The sequence below is a fragment of the Panthera pardus genome, unplaced genomic scaffold, assembly GCF_024362965.1.
Source record: "Panthera pardus isolate Hobbes unplaced genomic scaffold, ASM2436296v1 HiC_scaffold_8, whole genome shotgun sequence".
Lineage (NCBI taxonomy): Eukaryota > Metazoa > Chordata > Mammalia > Carnivora > Felidae > Panthera > Panthera pardus.
Window position 1 is genome coordinate 17,082,497 of NW_026527013.1, and position 15,890 is coordinate 17,098,386.

At 41.0% G+C, this 15,890-nt stretch overlaps 1 protein-coding gene across 2 annotated transcripts in view; it reads right to left on the bottom strand.

Annotated features, from left to right (window-relative positions):
* Positions 1–15,890, bottom strand: part of CSPG5 (chondroitin sulfate proteoglycan 5) — a 52,747-nt gene that overhangs the window by 18,087 nt on the left and 18,770 nt on the right. The window contains exon 5 of one of the 2 annotated variants that reach the window (XM_053897602.1): positions 15,615–15,709. The exons of the other annotated variant lie outside the window; for it this stretch is intronic. Coding sequence (XP_053753577.1) covers positions 15,615–15,709 — 95 coding nt within the window. The remainder of the gene's footprint in view (positions 1–15,614; positions 15,710–15,890) is intronic. 2 annotated transcript variants of the gene reach the window in all.

Consider the following 15,890-nt stretch of genomic DNA (forward strand, 5'->3'; position numbering starts at 1 on the left):
TATCAGAAATGAAAGAGAGAACATCACTGCAGATCCCTTGGAAATGAAAAGAATAATAAAGGAATACTATGCACAACTCTGTGCTCACAAATCTGATAATCTGAAACAATCTTTTTATGTTTATTTATTTCTGAGACAGAGAGAGAGCATGAATAGGGGAGGGATATAGAGAGAAGGAGACACAGAATCCGAAGCAGGCTCCAGGCTCTGAGCTGTCAGCACAGAGCCGGACACAGGGCCCGAACTCACAAACCGTGAGAGCATGACCTGAGCCGAAGTCGGTCGCTCAACCAACTGAGCCACCCAGGGGTCCCACAAATCTGATAATCTGGATGAAATGGACCAGTTCCTTGAAAGACAGAATCTGCCAAAATTCACGTGAGAAGAAATAGATGACCTGAATTGACCAATATCTATCAAAGAAATTGAGTGAATAATTGATAACCTTCCAAAACAGAAAGCATCAGGCCCAGATGCAATCACTGATGAATACTACCAAACATTTAAGGAAGAAATGGTACCAATTCTCTACAATTTTTTTTTATTTAATTTATTTTTAGAGAGAGAGAGAGCATGAGCAGGACAGAGAGAGGGGGAGTGAATCTCAAGCAGGCTCCGTACTGTCAGAGCAGAGCCTGATGTGGGGCTCAATCCCATGAACCGCTAGATTATGACCTGACCCAAAATCAAGAGTTGGATGCTTAACTGACTGAGCCACCCAGGCGCTCCTCTCCACAATTTCTTTCAGAGGATAGAAACAGAGGGAATACTTCCTAACTCATTCTATGAGGCCAGCATCGTCCCAGTACCAAACCCAGATACAGATATTACAAGAAAAGAAAACTACTGACCAAGATCTCTCAGGAACATACGTGCAAATATCTTTAACAAAAATTTGCAAATCGAATCCAACAATGTATAAGAATTATATGCACCATGACCAAGTAGGATTCATTCCAGGTATGCAAGGCTGGTTCCACATTTGAAAATCAATTAATGTAATGCATCACATCAACAGACTAAGAAAGAAAAACCATATGATCATATCAATAGATAGAGAGAGAGGGAGACGGAGGACCTGAAGTGGGCTCTGAGCTGACAGCACAGAGCCTGAAGTGGGGCTCGAACTCACAAATTTTGAGATCCTGACCCAATATGTTAAGTCAGACACTTAAACAACTGAGCCACCCAGGCACCCCTCCTATTTTTTTAAAAAAAGTTTATTTATTTTGAGAGGGGTGGGGCTAGGGGCAGAGAGAGAGAGAGAAAGAGAGAAAGAGAGAATCCCAAGCAGGCTTTGCAGTGTTCAGTGCAGAGCCCAATGCCGGGCTTGATCTCATGAACCATGAGATCATGACCTAAGCAGAAATCAAGAGTTGGCCACTTAACCAACTGAGCTGCCCCGGCACCCCTGTACCACCCTATCTTAATGCCTAGTTTGCCACTTTGTATTAACTTTTGTTTGTTTGTTTCAAGTTTTTATTTAAATTCCAGTTAGTTAACATATAGTGTAATATTAGTTTTAGGAGTAGAATTTAGTGATTCATCACTTACATATAACACCCAGTACTTATCACAAGTGCTCTCCTTAATACCCATCACCCATTTAACCTATCCCTCTGCCCACCTCTCCTCTGGCAACCCTCAGTTTGTTCTTATAGTTAAGAGTCTCTTTATGGTTTGCCTCTCTCTCTTTTTTTTTTAAATTAAAAAAATTTTCCTCTATGTTCATCTGTCTTGTTTCTTAAATTCCACATGAGTGAAATCAAATGGTGTTTGTCTTTCTCTGACTGACTTATTTTCCAATGATTGTTTTTTAAATTCTTTTTTAATGTTTATTTATTTGTTTTGAGAGAGAGAGCGAGCAAGTGCAAAGCATGAGAGGGAGAGGGGCGGAGAGAAAGGGAGAGAGATAATCCCAAGCAGGCTCAATGCTCAGCACGGAGCCCAACTCAGGGCTCAATCTTACAAATATGAGATCATGCCCTGAGACAAAATCAAGAGTCAGATGCTTAACTGCTCGAGCAACCCAGGCACCCCTCCAATTACTATTCTTGATAAAAACTCTCAGAAAACTACAAAGAACTTTCTTGACTGGATAAAAGTTATCTACAAAAATCCTACAGCTAACTTTTTACTTAAATCTAAGACATTTGAAGCTTTTCCACTAAGATCAGGAACAAGGCAAGGCTATCCCCTCTCACCACTCCTTTTCAACGTCATACTGGAAGCCCTTGCTAACGCAATAAGGCAAGAAAAGTTAATAAAAGGTATACAGATTGAGAAGGAAGATATAAAACTGACTTTGTTTGCAGATGATGTGATTGTCTATGTAGAAAATCTGAAGGAATCAACAAAAACATTTTAAAACTAATAAACTATTTTAGCAAGGTTGCAGAATAAAAGGTTAATGTACAAAAGTCAATTGCTTTCCTATATACTAACAATGAACAAGTGGAATTTGAAATTAAAAACATCATACTATTGGGGTGCCTAGTTTGTCAGTTGGTTAAGCATCCAACTCAATTTTGGCTCAAGTCATGATCTCATGGTTTGTGAGATGAGTCCCTCACTGGGCCCTGTGTTGATGGCACAGAGCCTACTTGGGATTCTCTCTCTTCCTCTCTCTCTCTGCCTCTCCCCCACTCGCATGCAGTCTCTCTCAAAAATAAATAAATAGGGGCGCCTGGGTGGCTCAGTCGGTTAAGCGGCCGACTTCGGCTCAGGTCATGATCTCGCGGTCCGTGAGTTCGAGCCCCGCGTCGGGCTCTGTGCTGACAGCTCAGAGCCTGGAGCCCGTTTCAGATTCTGTGTCTCCCTCTCTCTGACCCTCCCCCGTTCATGCTCTGTCTCTCTCTGTCTCAAAAATAAACGTTAAAAAAAAAAAAAAAATTTAAAAAAAAATTAAAAAAAAAAATAAATAAATAAATAAAAATTAAAACAAAAAACAAAACAAAAAACCATAATACTATTTATATTAGCACCCCCAAAAATGATATACTTAGGTATATAAATATAACAAAATATATACAATATCTATATGAGAAAAACTATAAAACTCTGATGAATAAAATCAAAGAAAAACTAAATAAATATGGAGATAGTCCATGCTCATGGATAGGAAGACTCCATATTGTCAAGATGTCAGTTTTTCTCAGCTTGATTTACAGATTCAGTGTAATCCCACCGAGTTATTTTATGGACCAACATTCATGATTCCAAAGTTTGTATGGGTAGGCAAAAGTCCCAGGATAGTTGACACTATATTGCTGGAGAATTACAAAGTTAAAGAATAGATGCTACTCAACTTCAAGAATTACTGTAAAGCTACAGTAATAAGACAGTGAGATAATGGCAAAATAACAGATAAATAGATCTATGGAACAGAAAAGAGAACCCAGAAATAGACCCACACAAATATAATCAACTGATCTTTGAAAAAGGAGCAAAGGCAATACAAGAGAGAAAAGATAATCTCTTCAACAAGTGGTACTGGAAAAACTGGACATCCACATTCAGGAAAAATAAAGAATCTAGACATAGATCTTATATGCTTCATAAAAATTAACTCAAAATGGGTCATAAACTAAAATGTAAAGCAAAACTATAAAGCTCCAAGAAGACAACATAAGTGAAAACCTTGATTACCTTGGGTATGGTGATGCCTTTTTAGATACCACACTAAAGACATGATCTCCTAAAGAAATAACTGATAAGCTGGATTTCACCAAAATGAAAAACTTGTGGTCTGCAGTAGACAAGACCAAGAGAATTAGAAAACAAGCCGCAGACTGGGAGAAATTATTTGCAAAAGACACATATGATAGGGGCGCCTGGGTGGCTCAGTTGGTAAAACGTCCAACTTTGGCTCAGGTCATGATCTCACAGTTTGTGGGTTGGAGCCCCGCATCAGACTCTGCTGACAGCTCAGAGCTTGGAGTCTACTTCAGAGTCTGTGTCTCCCTCTCTCTCTGCCCTTCCCCTGCTTGTCCTCTCTCTCTCAAAAATAAATAAACATTTTTTAAAAAGACACATATGATAAAAGACTGTTACCCAAAATATATAAAGAACTCTTAAAACTCAAAAATATGGGTTGGGAGTTGGGGGAGTTAAAAAAAAAAAACAACTCAACAATAATTTTTAAATACCCGATTAAATGGGGCACCTGGCTGACTCAGAGAGTGGAGTGTGTGACTCTTGATATCAGGGTCGTGAGTTTGAGCCCCACCTTGGGTGTAGAGATTACTTAAAAATGAAATCTTTTATAAGGAAGATGTGGTATATATACAATGGAGTATTACTTGGCAATCAAAAAGAATGAAATCTTGGCATTTGCAACAAGGTGGATGGAGCTAGAGGGTATTATGCTAAGTGAACTTAGTCAGAGAAAGACAAATATCATATGACTTCACTCATGTGGAATTTAAGATACAAAACAGATGAACATAAGGGAAGAAAGCAAAAATAATATAAAAACAGGGAGAGAACAAAACATAAGAGACTCTTAAACATAGAGAACAAACTAAGGGTTGCTGGAGAGGTTCTGGGTGGGAGCATGGGCCAAATGGGCAAGGGGCAGTAAGGAGGACACTTGTTGGGATGAGCACTGTGTGTTATATGTAGGGGATGAATCATTGGATTCTACTCCTGAAATCATTATTGCACTATATGCTAATCAACTGGGATGTAAATTAAAAATAAATAAAATCTTTATTTATTTTTTTTTAATTTTTTTTAACGTTTATTTATTTTTGAGACAGAGGGAGACACAGCATGAATGGGGGAGGGGCAGAGAGAGAGGGAAACACAGAATCAGAAGCAGGCTCCAGGCTCTGAGCCATCAGCCCAGAGCCCGATGCGGGGCTCGAACTCGCGGACCGCGAGATCGTGACCTGAGCCGAAGTCGGACGCTTAACCGACTGAGCCACCCAGGCGCCCCAATAAAATCTTTAAACAAATAAAAAAATAAAAATCTGATTTAAAAATGAACCAAGGGGCCCCTGGGTGGCTCAGTCAGTTGGGTGTCTGATTTCGGCTTAGGTCATGATCTCATGCTTTGTGGGTTCAAGCCCCACATCCGGCTCTGTGCTGACAGCTCAGAGCCTGGAGCCTGCTTCTGATTCTGTGTCTCCCTGTCTTCTCTGCCCCTCCCTCAGTAGCACTCTGTCTCTCAAGAATAAATTTAAAAATGTTAATTTTTTTTAAATGGACCAAAAATCTTAACAGACACCTCACTAAAGATGTACAGATGGCAAATAAGCATGTGGCCCATATCACGTGCCATCAGGGAAATGTGAATTAAAACAATGAGATGCCAGTACACACCTATTAGAATGGCCAAAAGCCAAAGCAGTGATAATGCCAAATATTGACAAAGATGCGGAACAACAGGAACTGCTTATATGTTGCTGGTAGGAATGCAAAATGGTATAGTCACTTTGAAGACAGCTTGGCAGTTTCTTTCTTTCTCTCTCTCTCTCTTTTTTTTTTTATGGAAGTTTCTTACAAAACTAAACATACTCTTACCAGCAATCGAGCAATAACACTCAGCAATAACACTTCTGGATATTTACCAAAGGAGTTGAAAACTTATGTCCACATAAAGCCCTATACAAAGTTGTTTATAGCAGCAGGAGGGGAGAGGAGAGGAGCTGGAGGTTGAATCAGCCAATAATCAATGACTTAGTCAATCAGGACTCTGTAATAAAGTCTCCATAAAGACCCAAGAGAACAGCTTTTTGGTATTTTTCTGGAGAGCTTCCATACTTGGGGAACCAGGACACTTCCACATATCACCACACTGGGCTCCAAGCTCTACTGAGGACAGAAGCTCCTTTGTGTGGGACTTTGTCCAATGTATCTCTTCATCTGGCTATTGATTCATATCCCTTATCATAGCCTTTAATAAACTGGTAAATGTAAGTGTTTGCCTGAGTTCTGTGAGCCCTCTAGCAAACCAAACAAACCTAAGAAGGTCATTGGAACCTCCAATCTGTAGTGAATTGTCCGAAGCACAGGTAACAGTCTGAGGCTTGTGACTGGCATCTGAAGAGGAGGGTTGTGGGGCAGCCTTGTAGGACTAAACCCTTAACCTGTTGGATCTGATGTTATCCCCAGGTAGATACTATCAGAATTGAGTTGAATTCTTGGACACCCTGCTGGTGTCTGAGAATTGCTTAGTGTTCTATGTGAAGGCCCACCCCCATCCCTCCATTAGAATTGGGTCTTGGAACCCTAAAAGGCGACTCGATACAGTTTACAAAGCTGAAATAACCTTGATAACAAACACCTAACAAAGACTGTGCAAGAAAGGAAAGTTACAAGCCAATCTAACTCAGGAATGTGTATGTGAAATTTCTAAAAATATATGTTAGAACATATAGTCTAGCAACAAATTGAAAGGTTAATGCTTCCAACCAAGTTATAGTTACTCCAAACTTGCAAAATTAGGTTGGCCTTTGAAAAAAATCAATGTAGTTTTATGTATTCAGAGGATAAAAGATGAAAATTACATGATTATCTCAATAGATACAGAAAAGCTTTTGATAAAATTTAACATCCATTCAAAGTAAAAACTCTTAGCAAAATATGAATAGAAGGAAATGTCTTTAATTTTATAAACTATGTCTGCAAAAAGTCTACAGAAAACATTATTTTTAATGATGAAAGGTTGAAGGCTTTCCCTTTGAGACTGGCAATGACACAAAGATGTTTACTTTTACCACATCTATTCACAACACACTGAAAGGTCCTGGATAATGCAATAAGCCAAGAAAGAGAATTAAAATGTATAAGGATTATATGGGGCACACGGGTGACTCAGCTTGTTGAGTGCCTGACTCTTGATTTCAGCTCAGGTTATGATCTCACATTTCGTGGGATCGAGCCCCACATCAGGATCTGCACTGACAGTGCTGAGCCTACTTGGAATTCTCTCTCCCTCTCTCTGTCCCTCCCCTGCTCACTCTCTCTCAAAATAAATAAACAGTTTTTTAAAAAGAGGGTTAGGTAAATGTCCATCAACTGATGAATGGATAAAGAAATTGTGGTTGATATACACAATGGAGTACTACATGGCAATGAGAAAGAATGAAATATGGCCCTTTGTAGCAACATGGATGGAACTGGAGAGTGTTATGCTAAGTGAAATAAGCCATACAGAGAAAGACAGACACCATATGTTTTCACTCTTAGGTGGATCCTGAGAAACTTAACAGAAACCCATGGGGGAGGGGAAGGGAAAAGAAAAAAAAAAAAAGGAGGTTATAGTGGGAGAGAGCCAAACCATAAGAGACTCTTAAAAACTGAGAACAAACTGAGGGTTGATATGGGGGGTGGGAGGGAGGGGAGGGTGGGTGATGGGTATTGAGGGCACCTTTTGGGATGAACACTGGGTGTTGTATGGAAACCAATTTGACAATAAACTTCATATATTGAAAAAAAAAAGAGGGTTAGGGGCGCCTGGGTGACTCAGTCGGTTGAGTGTCCGACTTCGGCTCAGGTCATGATCTCACAGTTCGTAGGTTCCAGCCCCGCGTCGGGCTTTGCTTATAATACTAATACTATAAACAAATCAAATACCTGTTAAGAAATCTAACAAATACACTTCATGTAGAAATCTATAGAACAATATTTAGAGAAATTCTAGAAGATGCAAATAAATGGAGAGATAGACTATGTTCACTGATTGGACAACTCAATGTTGTAAAGATCAATTCTCTCCAGATTGACCTAAGATTGTACCCAGTTCCAATCAAAATCTCAAGGGTTTTTGTTTATGCTTTTGTTTCGGTGGAACCCGACAAGCCGTTACTAAAGTGTATGTAGAAATGGAAAGCACTCAGAATTGCTAGGATACTTTTGGGAAACAAACTGAGAGGGCTTGGTATACTGGATATCAAGGTTTAAATGAATCTGGGGACACAGTGTGATAGTGGTGCTGAGGTAGACAAGTAGATCAAAGGAAGAGTGAAGATCTCAGATACAGACCCATTCATACAGATACCTTTGAATAATGCAAAAGCGATAGAGCAATGGCAAAATGAGAAATGGGGAGGGAAATGAGAAATGAGCCTTTTCAGTAAATGATGCTGGACCAACTGGATACCCCTCCAAATGAAATTAGATCCCTACCTAATGTCATTTACAAAAATCAATCCCAGCAGTGTGCTTGATGAATATTCAACAACCTGCTGCTCCCCAAAGGGCAAAATCCCTGACTTCCAACGTTTAGTGAGTTCTGTGGTGTAAATACTCCTACCCTGGCTGATTCTAAGCAACCAACGTAAGGTCACTGAAGGCAGAGTAGGAGGAAAAGAACGCGTGTTAGCAGTACGTAGATGGTATTTCCATACAGATTCAACTGACATCAATAACCTCAAGAACAGAGATAAAAGTAAAATGAGTAGGAAGTGATGAATTTGGGCTATTTTTTTATTGCTTTTGTTTTTTACATAATCTATTTAATTGTTCAGTTTATACAGGTTAATTTTTAGTAATCGCTGTATTTAACAATTGGCTCACAAAATACGTGAACATTTAACAAACTTTCTCTTGAGCCTGTGTAAGCCAGCTCTAGCCCACCCTGATTGCACACCTAAATATGAAAGGCAAAACATAGTTTTTGTGAAAAAATATGGAATTATTCTACAATTCTAAAAAGTTGTTTTTTAAGATTTAAGTAATCTCTACTCTCAAGGTAGGGGCTCAAACTCAAACCCCGAGATCAAGAGTCGCATCCTCTACCAACTGAGCCATACAGGAGCCCCAGGAAAGTACTTTCATCATATTAACATAGGGAACTGCTTCTTTTTCTCTTTCTTTTTTTAGGTTAGGTTCGTTGAGATAGGTGTAGAAAAGAGTTAATATAGCCCACCTGGGGAAAGGACTGCTTACAAGGTTGATCCATGGCTGGTGTCTGGGAACTCAGATATCAGAAGTGTTCTCACACTCCCTCTTACCAGTGCCTCACTGTGCCTGAACTGTTTCTGCAAACAATGAGGTTTATTTACACTGAACACCTGCCTTGCCTTCTGGGAGACCAGAATTTTGGTACATGCTAAGCAGTGGGGGCCTACATAACCAGCTCTCCATTAACAACTCTGGGCACTGAATCTCTTTGAGCTTCCCCGATAGACCACATTTCAAATCTGTTTGCACAATTCATTGCTAGAGGAATTAAGTGTGTCCTGTGTTGACTCCACTGGGAGAGAGTTCTTGGAAGCTCACCCCTTGTTCTCTCTGGACTTGCCTCTCCGAGCCTTTTCTCCTTGCTGATTTTGCTTTGTATTGCTTTCAGTGTAATAAATCTTAGCTGTGAATAGGACTGTGTGCTGACTCTTGTAAATCCTGCTAGTGAATCGTTATACCTGGGGATGATCTTGGAGACTCCTGACACAAGGTGCAAAATTCACCTTTTTAAAATATACAGTCTGATGGGCCTGTGTAGCCACCAGCACAAGGAAGTTATAGAACATTTCCTTATGCATTTGTGCAATTCTCTCTTTCTATCCTCAGCCACTTGACAGCCACTGATTTATTTTCTGTCCCTATAGTGTTGCCTTTTCCAGAATGTAAAATAGTATGCAACCTTTAAATAAACCCTACACCCAACGTGGGGCTTGAACTCACAACCCTGAGATGTTGAGTCACATGCTTTACAGACTGAGCCAGCCAGGCACCTTGGTATATAGCCCCTTGATTCTGACTCCTTTACCTCAACCTGTTACTTTTGAGATTCATCCATGTTCACATGCATATAAATACCTCATTCCTTTCTGTTGCTAAACAGTTTCCCATTGTAAGGCTGTACCACAGTTTATGTGTTCACAGTTGTTGCACATTTGGGTTGTTCTCTGTTTTTGGTGATTATGAATAAAATTGCTGTACACACACACACACACACACACAGGTCTTTGTATGGACGTATATTTTATTTCTATTAAGTATCTAGAGATGCAATTAATGGGGTGTATGTGTGTTTGCCTTTATAAGAAATTGCCAGGCTATTTTCCAGAGTGCTTTCCCAGAAGCAATGTTTGAGAGTTCCAGTGGCTCCACATCCTTACCAGCACTTGGTATTGTCAGTCTTTTTAATTTTAGCAATTCTACCAGCTATCGAATGATATCTTATTGTAGTTCTAATTTGCATTTCCCTAAACACTGACAATGTTGAGTATCTTCTCATGTGCTTATTTGTTACCAAATATCTTTTTTAATTTTTTTTTAACATTTATTTATTTTTAAGACAGAGAGAGACAGAGCATGAACGGGGGAGGGACAGAGAGGGAGGGAGACACAGAATCGGAAGCAAGCTCCAGGCTCTGAGCCATCAGCCCAGAGCCTGACACGGGGCTCGAACTCACGGACTGCGAGATCATGACCTGAGCCGAAGTCGGACGCTCAACCGACTGAGCCACCCAGGCGCCCCCCAAATATCTTTTTAAAAAAAAGTAATTTCTATATCCAATGTGGGGCTTGAACTCATGACCCAAGATCAAGAGTTGAGCACTCTTCCCACTGAGCCAGCCAGGAACCCCCAAAATATATTTTATATTGATATGTCTGTTCAAATAGTTTGCTTGTTTAAATACTGAGTTGTCTTCAGGGGCACCTGCGTGGTTCAGTTGGTTAAGCATCTGACTTCAGCTCAGGTCATGATCTCACGGTTCCTGGATTCCAGCCCCACCTCAGGCTCTGTGCTGACAGGTCAGAGCCTGCAGCCTGCTTCGGATTCTGTGTCTCCCTCTCTCTCTGCCCCTCCCCTGCTTGTACTCTGCTCTCTCTCTCTCTCTCAAAAATAAATAAAACATTTAAAAATAAAATAAAATATTGGGTTGTCTTCATATATTGAATTGTAATAGTTCTTTATCCTGAATACAAGTACTTTATCAGATATGTGTTTTGCAAATATTTTCTCCTCCCTCTGTCTTATCTTTTCCCTTTCCTAACAGTGTTTTTCAAAGAGCAGAAATTCTCAATTTTTTTCAAAATAAAACATTTTATCAATACAATTTAACTATGAATTCAATTACTTTAATAAATATAGGGCTCTTACAGTTATCTATTTCTTCTTGATTGAGTTTTAGTACTAGTTGTCTTTGAAGGAATTTGTCCTTTTCGTTGAGACTAATAAAGTTATTGGCATCAAATCATTCACAACATTCTTCATTATTATTTCAATGTCTGTAGGACTTGTAGTGCTGCGTGACCCAGTCTCTCATTGTTTGTTTGTTTGTTTGTTTGTTTGTTTGTTGAGAGAGAGAGAGAGAGAGAGAGAGAGAGAGAGAACGCATGAGCAGGGGAGAGAGTCAGAGGGAGAGAGAGAATCTTAAACTCCCCCTGATGCAGGGCTGTGGGATCGTGACCTGAGTTGACTCAAGAGATGCTCAACCAACTGAGCCACACAGGTGTCCTCTGAAATCTTTTTAAATAAGAGCATGTAATGCTAAATCTCCCTTTAAGCACTGCTTTAACTCTGTTCCCCAAATTTTGATCTGCTGTGTTTTCATTTTCATTCAATAAAAAATATTTTATTTCTCTTGTGATTTAGTTTTTGAACTGTGGGTCAAAATGTGTGGTTTAATTTCCAAATATTTGGAGGTGGGGGTTTCCAGATATCTTTATTATTGATTACTAGTTTAATTCTATTTTAGTCAGGACACACTTTGTATGATTTCAATATATTTACATTTTGAGATTTATTTTATGGCCCAGACTATCATCTTAAAAGCTTTTCCTTTTTTTTTTTTTTTAGGATTTTTTTTTTTTTAATTTTTAAGTAATCTCTATACCCAACATGGGGCTCTTACAACCCATCAAGAATTGCATGCTATACTGACTGAGCCAACGAGGTGTCCCTATGGCTCAGAATATCATCTATCTTGACTAATGTTCTATGCACACTTGAAAATACTGTGTATTCTGCTGTTGTAGGGGGCAGTATTCTGGAAAGATCAATTAGATCAAGTTGGTTGATAGTGTTATTCATGTATTTTGTATCTTTAATGACTTTTTGGTTTCCATATCCTGAGAAGGAGCATTGAAAATTCCAACTATAGGGAACCCTGGGTGGCTCAGTCAGTTAAGCATCCCACCTTTTGATTTTGGCTCAGGTCATGATCTCATGGTCATGCGATCGACCCCTGGGTGTTGACAGCATGGATCCTGCTGAGGATTCTCTGTCTCTTTCTCTCTCTGTCCCTCTCCCCACTGGCAAGCTCTCTTTCTCAAAATAAATTTTCTCTTAAAAAAGAAAGAGAAACAAAACTCCAACTATAAGTGTAGTTTAGCTATTTCTTCTTTGATTTCAATCAGGTTTTGCTTTTTTTTTTTTTTCAATCAGGTTTTGCTTTGTATACTTTGAAGTTGTCATTAGGTTTATGCACTTTTAGAATTGTCTTCTTTCAAAAAAAATTTTTTTTTAATGTTTATTCATTTTTGAGAGACAGAGACAGAGCATGAGTGGGGAAGGGGCAGAGAGAGGGAGACACAGAATCCGAAGCAGGCTCCAGGCTCTGAGCTGTCTCAGAGCCTGACGCAGGGGTCAAACCCACAAACTGTGAGATCGTGACCTGAGCCGGAGTTGGATGCTTAACCAACTAAGCCACCAGGCACCTCTGTCCTGTCTTCTTGATAAACTATCTTTCTCATTATGTAATGCCCCTCTTTATCCTTGTAAAATTGTTCTGAATTTTATTTTCCACGTTGTTAATATAGTTGAAGGGATTCCTCACTTCTGGTTTTGTGGTGATCTTTTTGCTGTTTATTTCTACCATTTTCATGACTCCTTTTTTTGTAGTTTCTGTGTTTCTGCTCATATTCTCCATCTGTTTATGCATGTTGTTTGTCTTTTCCACTGGATCCTTTAACAGATTAGTCTCTGGTAGTTTCATTACCTGGGTCATCCTTTGGTCTGGTTGTTTTGACCCGTTTATCATTTGACAGTGGTTTTTCTTTTCTCTTTCATTTCTGGGTGTGGAATAAATGCTAGATATTGTGTGTAAAAGAAGGGTAGAGCGTTAGGTAAATAGTCTTGATGCCCAAAGATGGGCATGTCTCTTTTCTGTTAGGTTGTTCAGAACAGGGATCGAATCAGTCCAGTCAATAGTAGAGCTGAGCTTGGGTTTTGCTGTTGCTAGAACTTCTCCAATGGGCAAAGCTGCTGCCACCTTTTGATTCATGTGAGGCCTGAGATGCCAGAGTGTTTTCCTCAGTGTTTCTGCGTTCCACTGTCAGCAGGCCCTGTGTGTCTGAACCTCAGAGGAGGGTCTCTTGCTCTTCCCACTCCCTCAGGTGTAAACTGCTGTTGCTTGTTAACCAGGGCAGGACCCGTGATGGGGGCAGTTCTTGTCATTTTTTTCCTGTTTCAGCTTCACGCTTAGATAGACCTTGCACACTTGAGTCTCAGGGTGGGCCTTTCTTCCCGTTCTTGCCCTTCCCTTCCTTGCCAGCCAAACTCTGGGACTTGTATGTGAGGGGAGTCCGGGGTGGGAGCCAGTCTTTAGACAGTCTTTAGCCTCCAAGAGGCTGCACGCCTTTGCACGCAGGGTCTGGGTCCCCCTCCCCTCCTCCCCAGGGGCATTGTGTTTGCATTCACCCCCTAAATCATACCTTTGCTTGGAACTGATGGCAAAAGGATTCTGTTCTTCCCTCACGGTTATTGCAAATGAGGCTTGTAGCGGGGAGAGGAGCTTCCCGCCCCTGCAGAGACAGGTGGCTGTGCTCTTACCCTCAGAGGCAGTTCATTTTTCCTGCTTGTGGGAACAGGAAGGTTTCCAGAAGCTTAAGGCTTTGCTTTGATTGACAGAAGAGTCTGGAAAGTGGGTGTTGTCTTGTTCTTGCGCAGCACTAACTGGATGCTCTCAGGTCTCATGCTCCCCACCCGATTTTTCTCGTGAGCACCCAGTTTTTCTCGTGAGCACCCAATTGAGGCTTATGGAAAAGAGCGCGTGAAAGACTGCAGACAACCCTTGTGTCTGGAGCTTCCAGAGATTCTGACCTGTCAAGCTAAACTCTGCCTTTATGAATTCATTACCACATGGCTGTCTCCCTTCCCATTTTTAGGGTGCTGTCCCTTCCTTCCAGGTTCTGCCATGGACAAAATCCATGTGTTCTCTCTTTGAAGGGGCTTGCTGCCCTCTGGATTTCAATTTATCTGGCTGCCTTGTGACCCGAGCTCTTTGAAGAGCCCAAGAAGTCATGATTGTGCAGGTTATCTGACTTTTTTCTTGCTATTAGGATGTAAGTGATGTCCTCATGTGACTTTGAGCACCCTAGGTGGAAGCAAGTTTCCAGGAATGATTTTGGAACCGCAAAGGAAAATTGATAAGTCTGACTACATAAAAATTAAGGTTAATATTAATTAAACATCAGGAGTATGAAATTGCAAGCCACAGAGTGGGAGAAGATATTTGCAATACATATTGACCAATAAAACAGACCATAAATGGGGTATAAGATAGTCTAAGAGAAAAACGGGCTAAAGAGTTAAGAAGATGCTTCACAAAAGCAGAAATGGGGGGGCACCTGGGGGGGCTCAGTCAGTTGAGCGTCCAACTTCGGCTCAGGTCGTGATCTCACTGTTTGTGATTTTGAGCCCCACATCGGGCTCTCTGCTGTCAGCACACGGCTTGCTTCTGATCTCTCTGCCCCTCCCCTACTCATTTTCTCTCTCTCTCTCTCTCTCTCAAAAAAAAGTAAATAAATAAACATTAAGAAAATAAAAATAATGGGGCACCTGGGTGGCTCAGTCGGCTAAGCGTCCGACTTTGGCTCAGGTCATGATCTCACGGTTTGTGGGTTCAAGCCCAGCGTCGTGCTCTGCGCTGACGGCTCAGAGCCTGGAGCCTGCTTCGGATTCTGTGTCTCCCTCTCTCTCTCTCTCTCTGCCCCTCTCCGCTCACGCTCTCTCTCTCCCTCAAAAATAAATAAATATTAAAAAAAATAAAAACAAAGCAGAAATGTAGATGACGAATAAACACATGGAGAGAATGCAAATGCCACAACATGCCTAAAGAGTGGCTAAAATTTAAAAAGTGTGAGAATATCACGTGCTGGTGAGGGTGTGCAGCAAAGGCAACTCTTATCCACTGCTGGTGGGAGCTGCTGATTGATAGAGCCACCTTCACATGATCTCGTCAAGGTAAAGGTCAGCTAAATTCCATCCTAGCAGTTCTGCTCCTACATATATACCTCAGAATTGCATGCACTATACCTCCCGAAGCCGACCCTTGTGATCGACACATCCTTCTTTTAGCTTTGATGAACTTCTGGCCAAGGTACTGCGTAGTCTGACTGGCCACCAGATCCCTCAGGGTAACTGTGCATTTCTTCGTCACTCCCACTTTGTATACTCTCATGGTTGCACGCCCAGGAGACATCACCTCCATGTTCGGTTGAGTAGAGACTCTCCCCTCCCCGAAGCTTCTCATATGCCTGTGAGGGGCTCCAGGGCTGAGGGAGGAGCCTCTGCTACCGTTCTCAGGGGTGGCGGTGCTCACACACCTCACTGCTTGTTTGACCAATAAAGTTGCCTTTACGTCCCTTTCCCTTGGGCTTGGAGGGTGGGTTTGTACAGCCCCTTCTACTTTTCAGAATACATTCACATACCTTACCTTGTATGCACATCATGACCCTGGGAAGTAAGCTCCATCGGGCAGGGCTTTGGTCCATTTTGTTCCTTGCTGTAATCCCTGATGCCTAGGTGGTCCTGTGAAGAGGTGAGGACTTTACAGATGGAGAACCTTAGGTTCAGAGAGGTCATCTGACTCCACTTAGGAGCCTTCTAGCTCTGAGTCTGGTGTTAGTGCTGCTTTTCAGAGCACAGGCTAACCTTTCATTTCTATAAATTATATGAGAAAGGACAAAGAACTGTGTCTGTGGTGTGATGT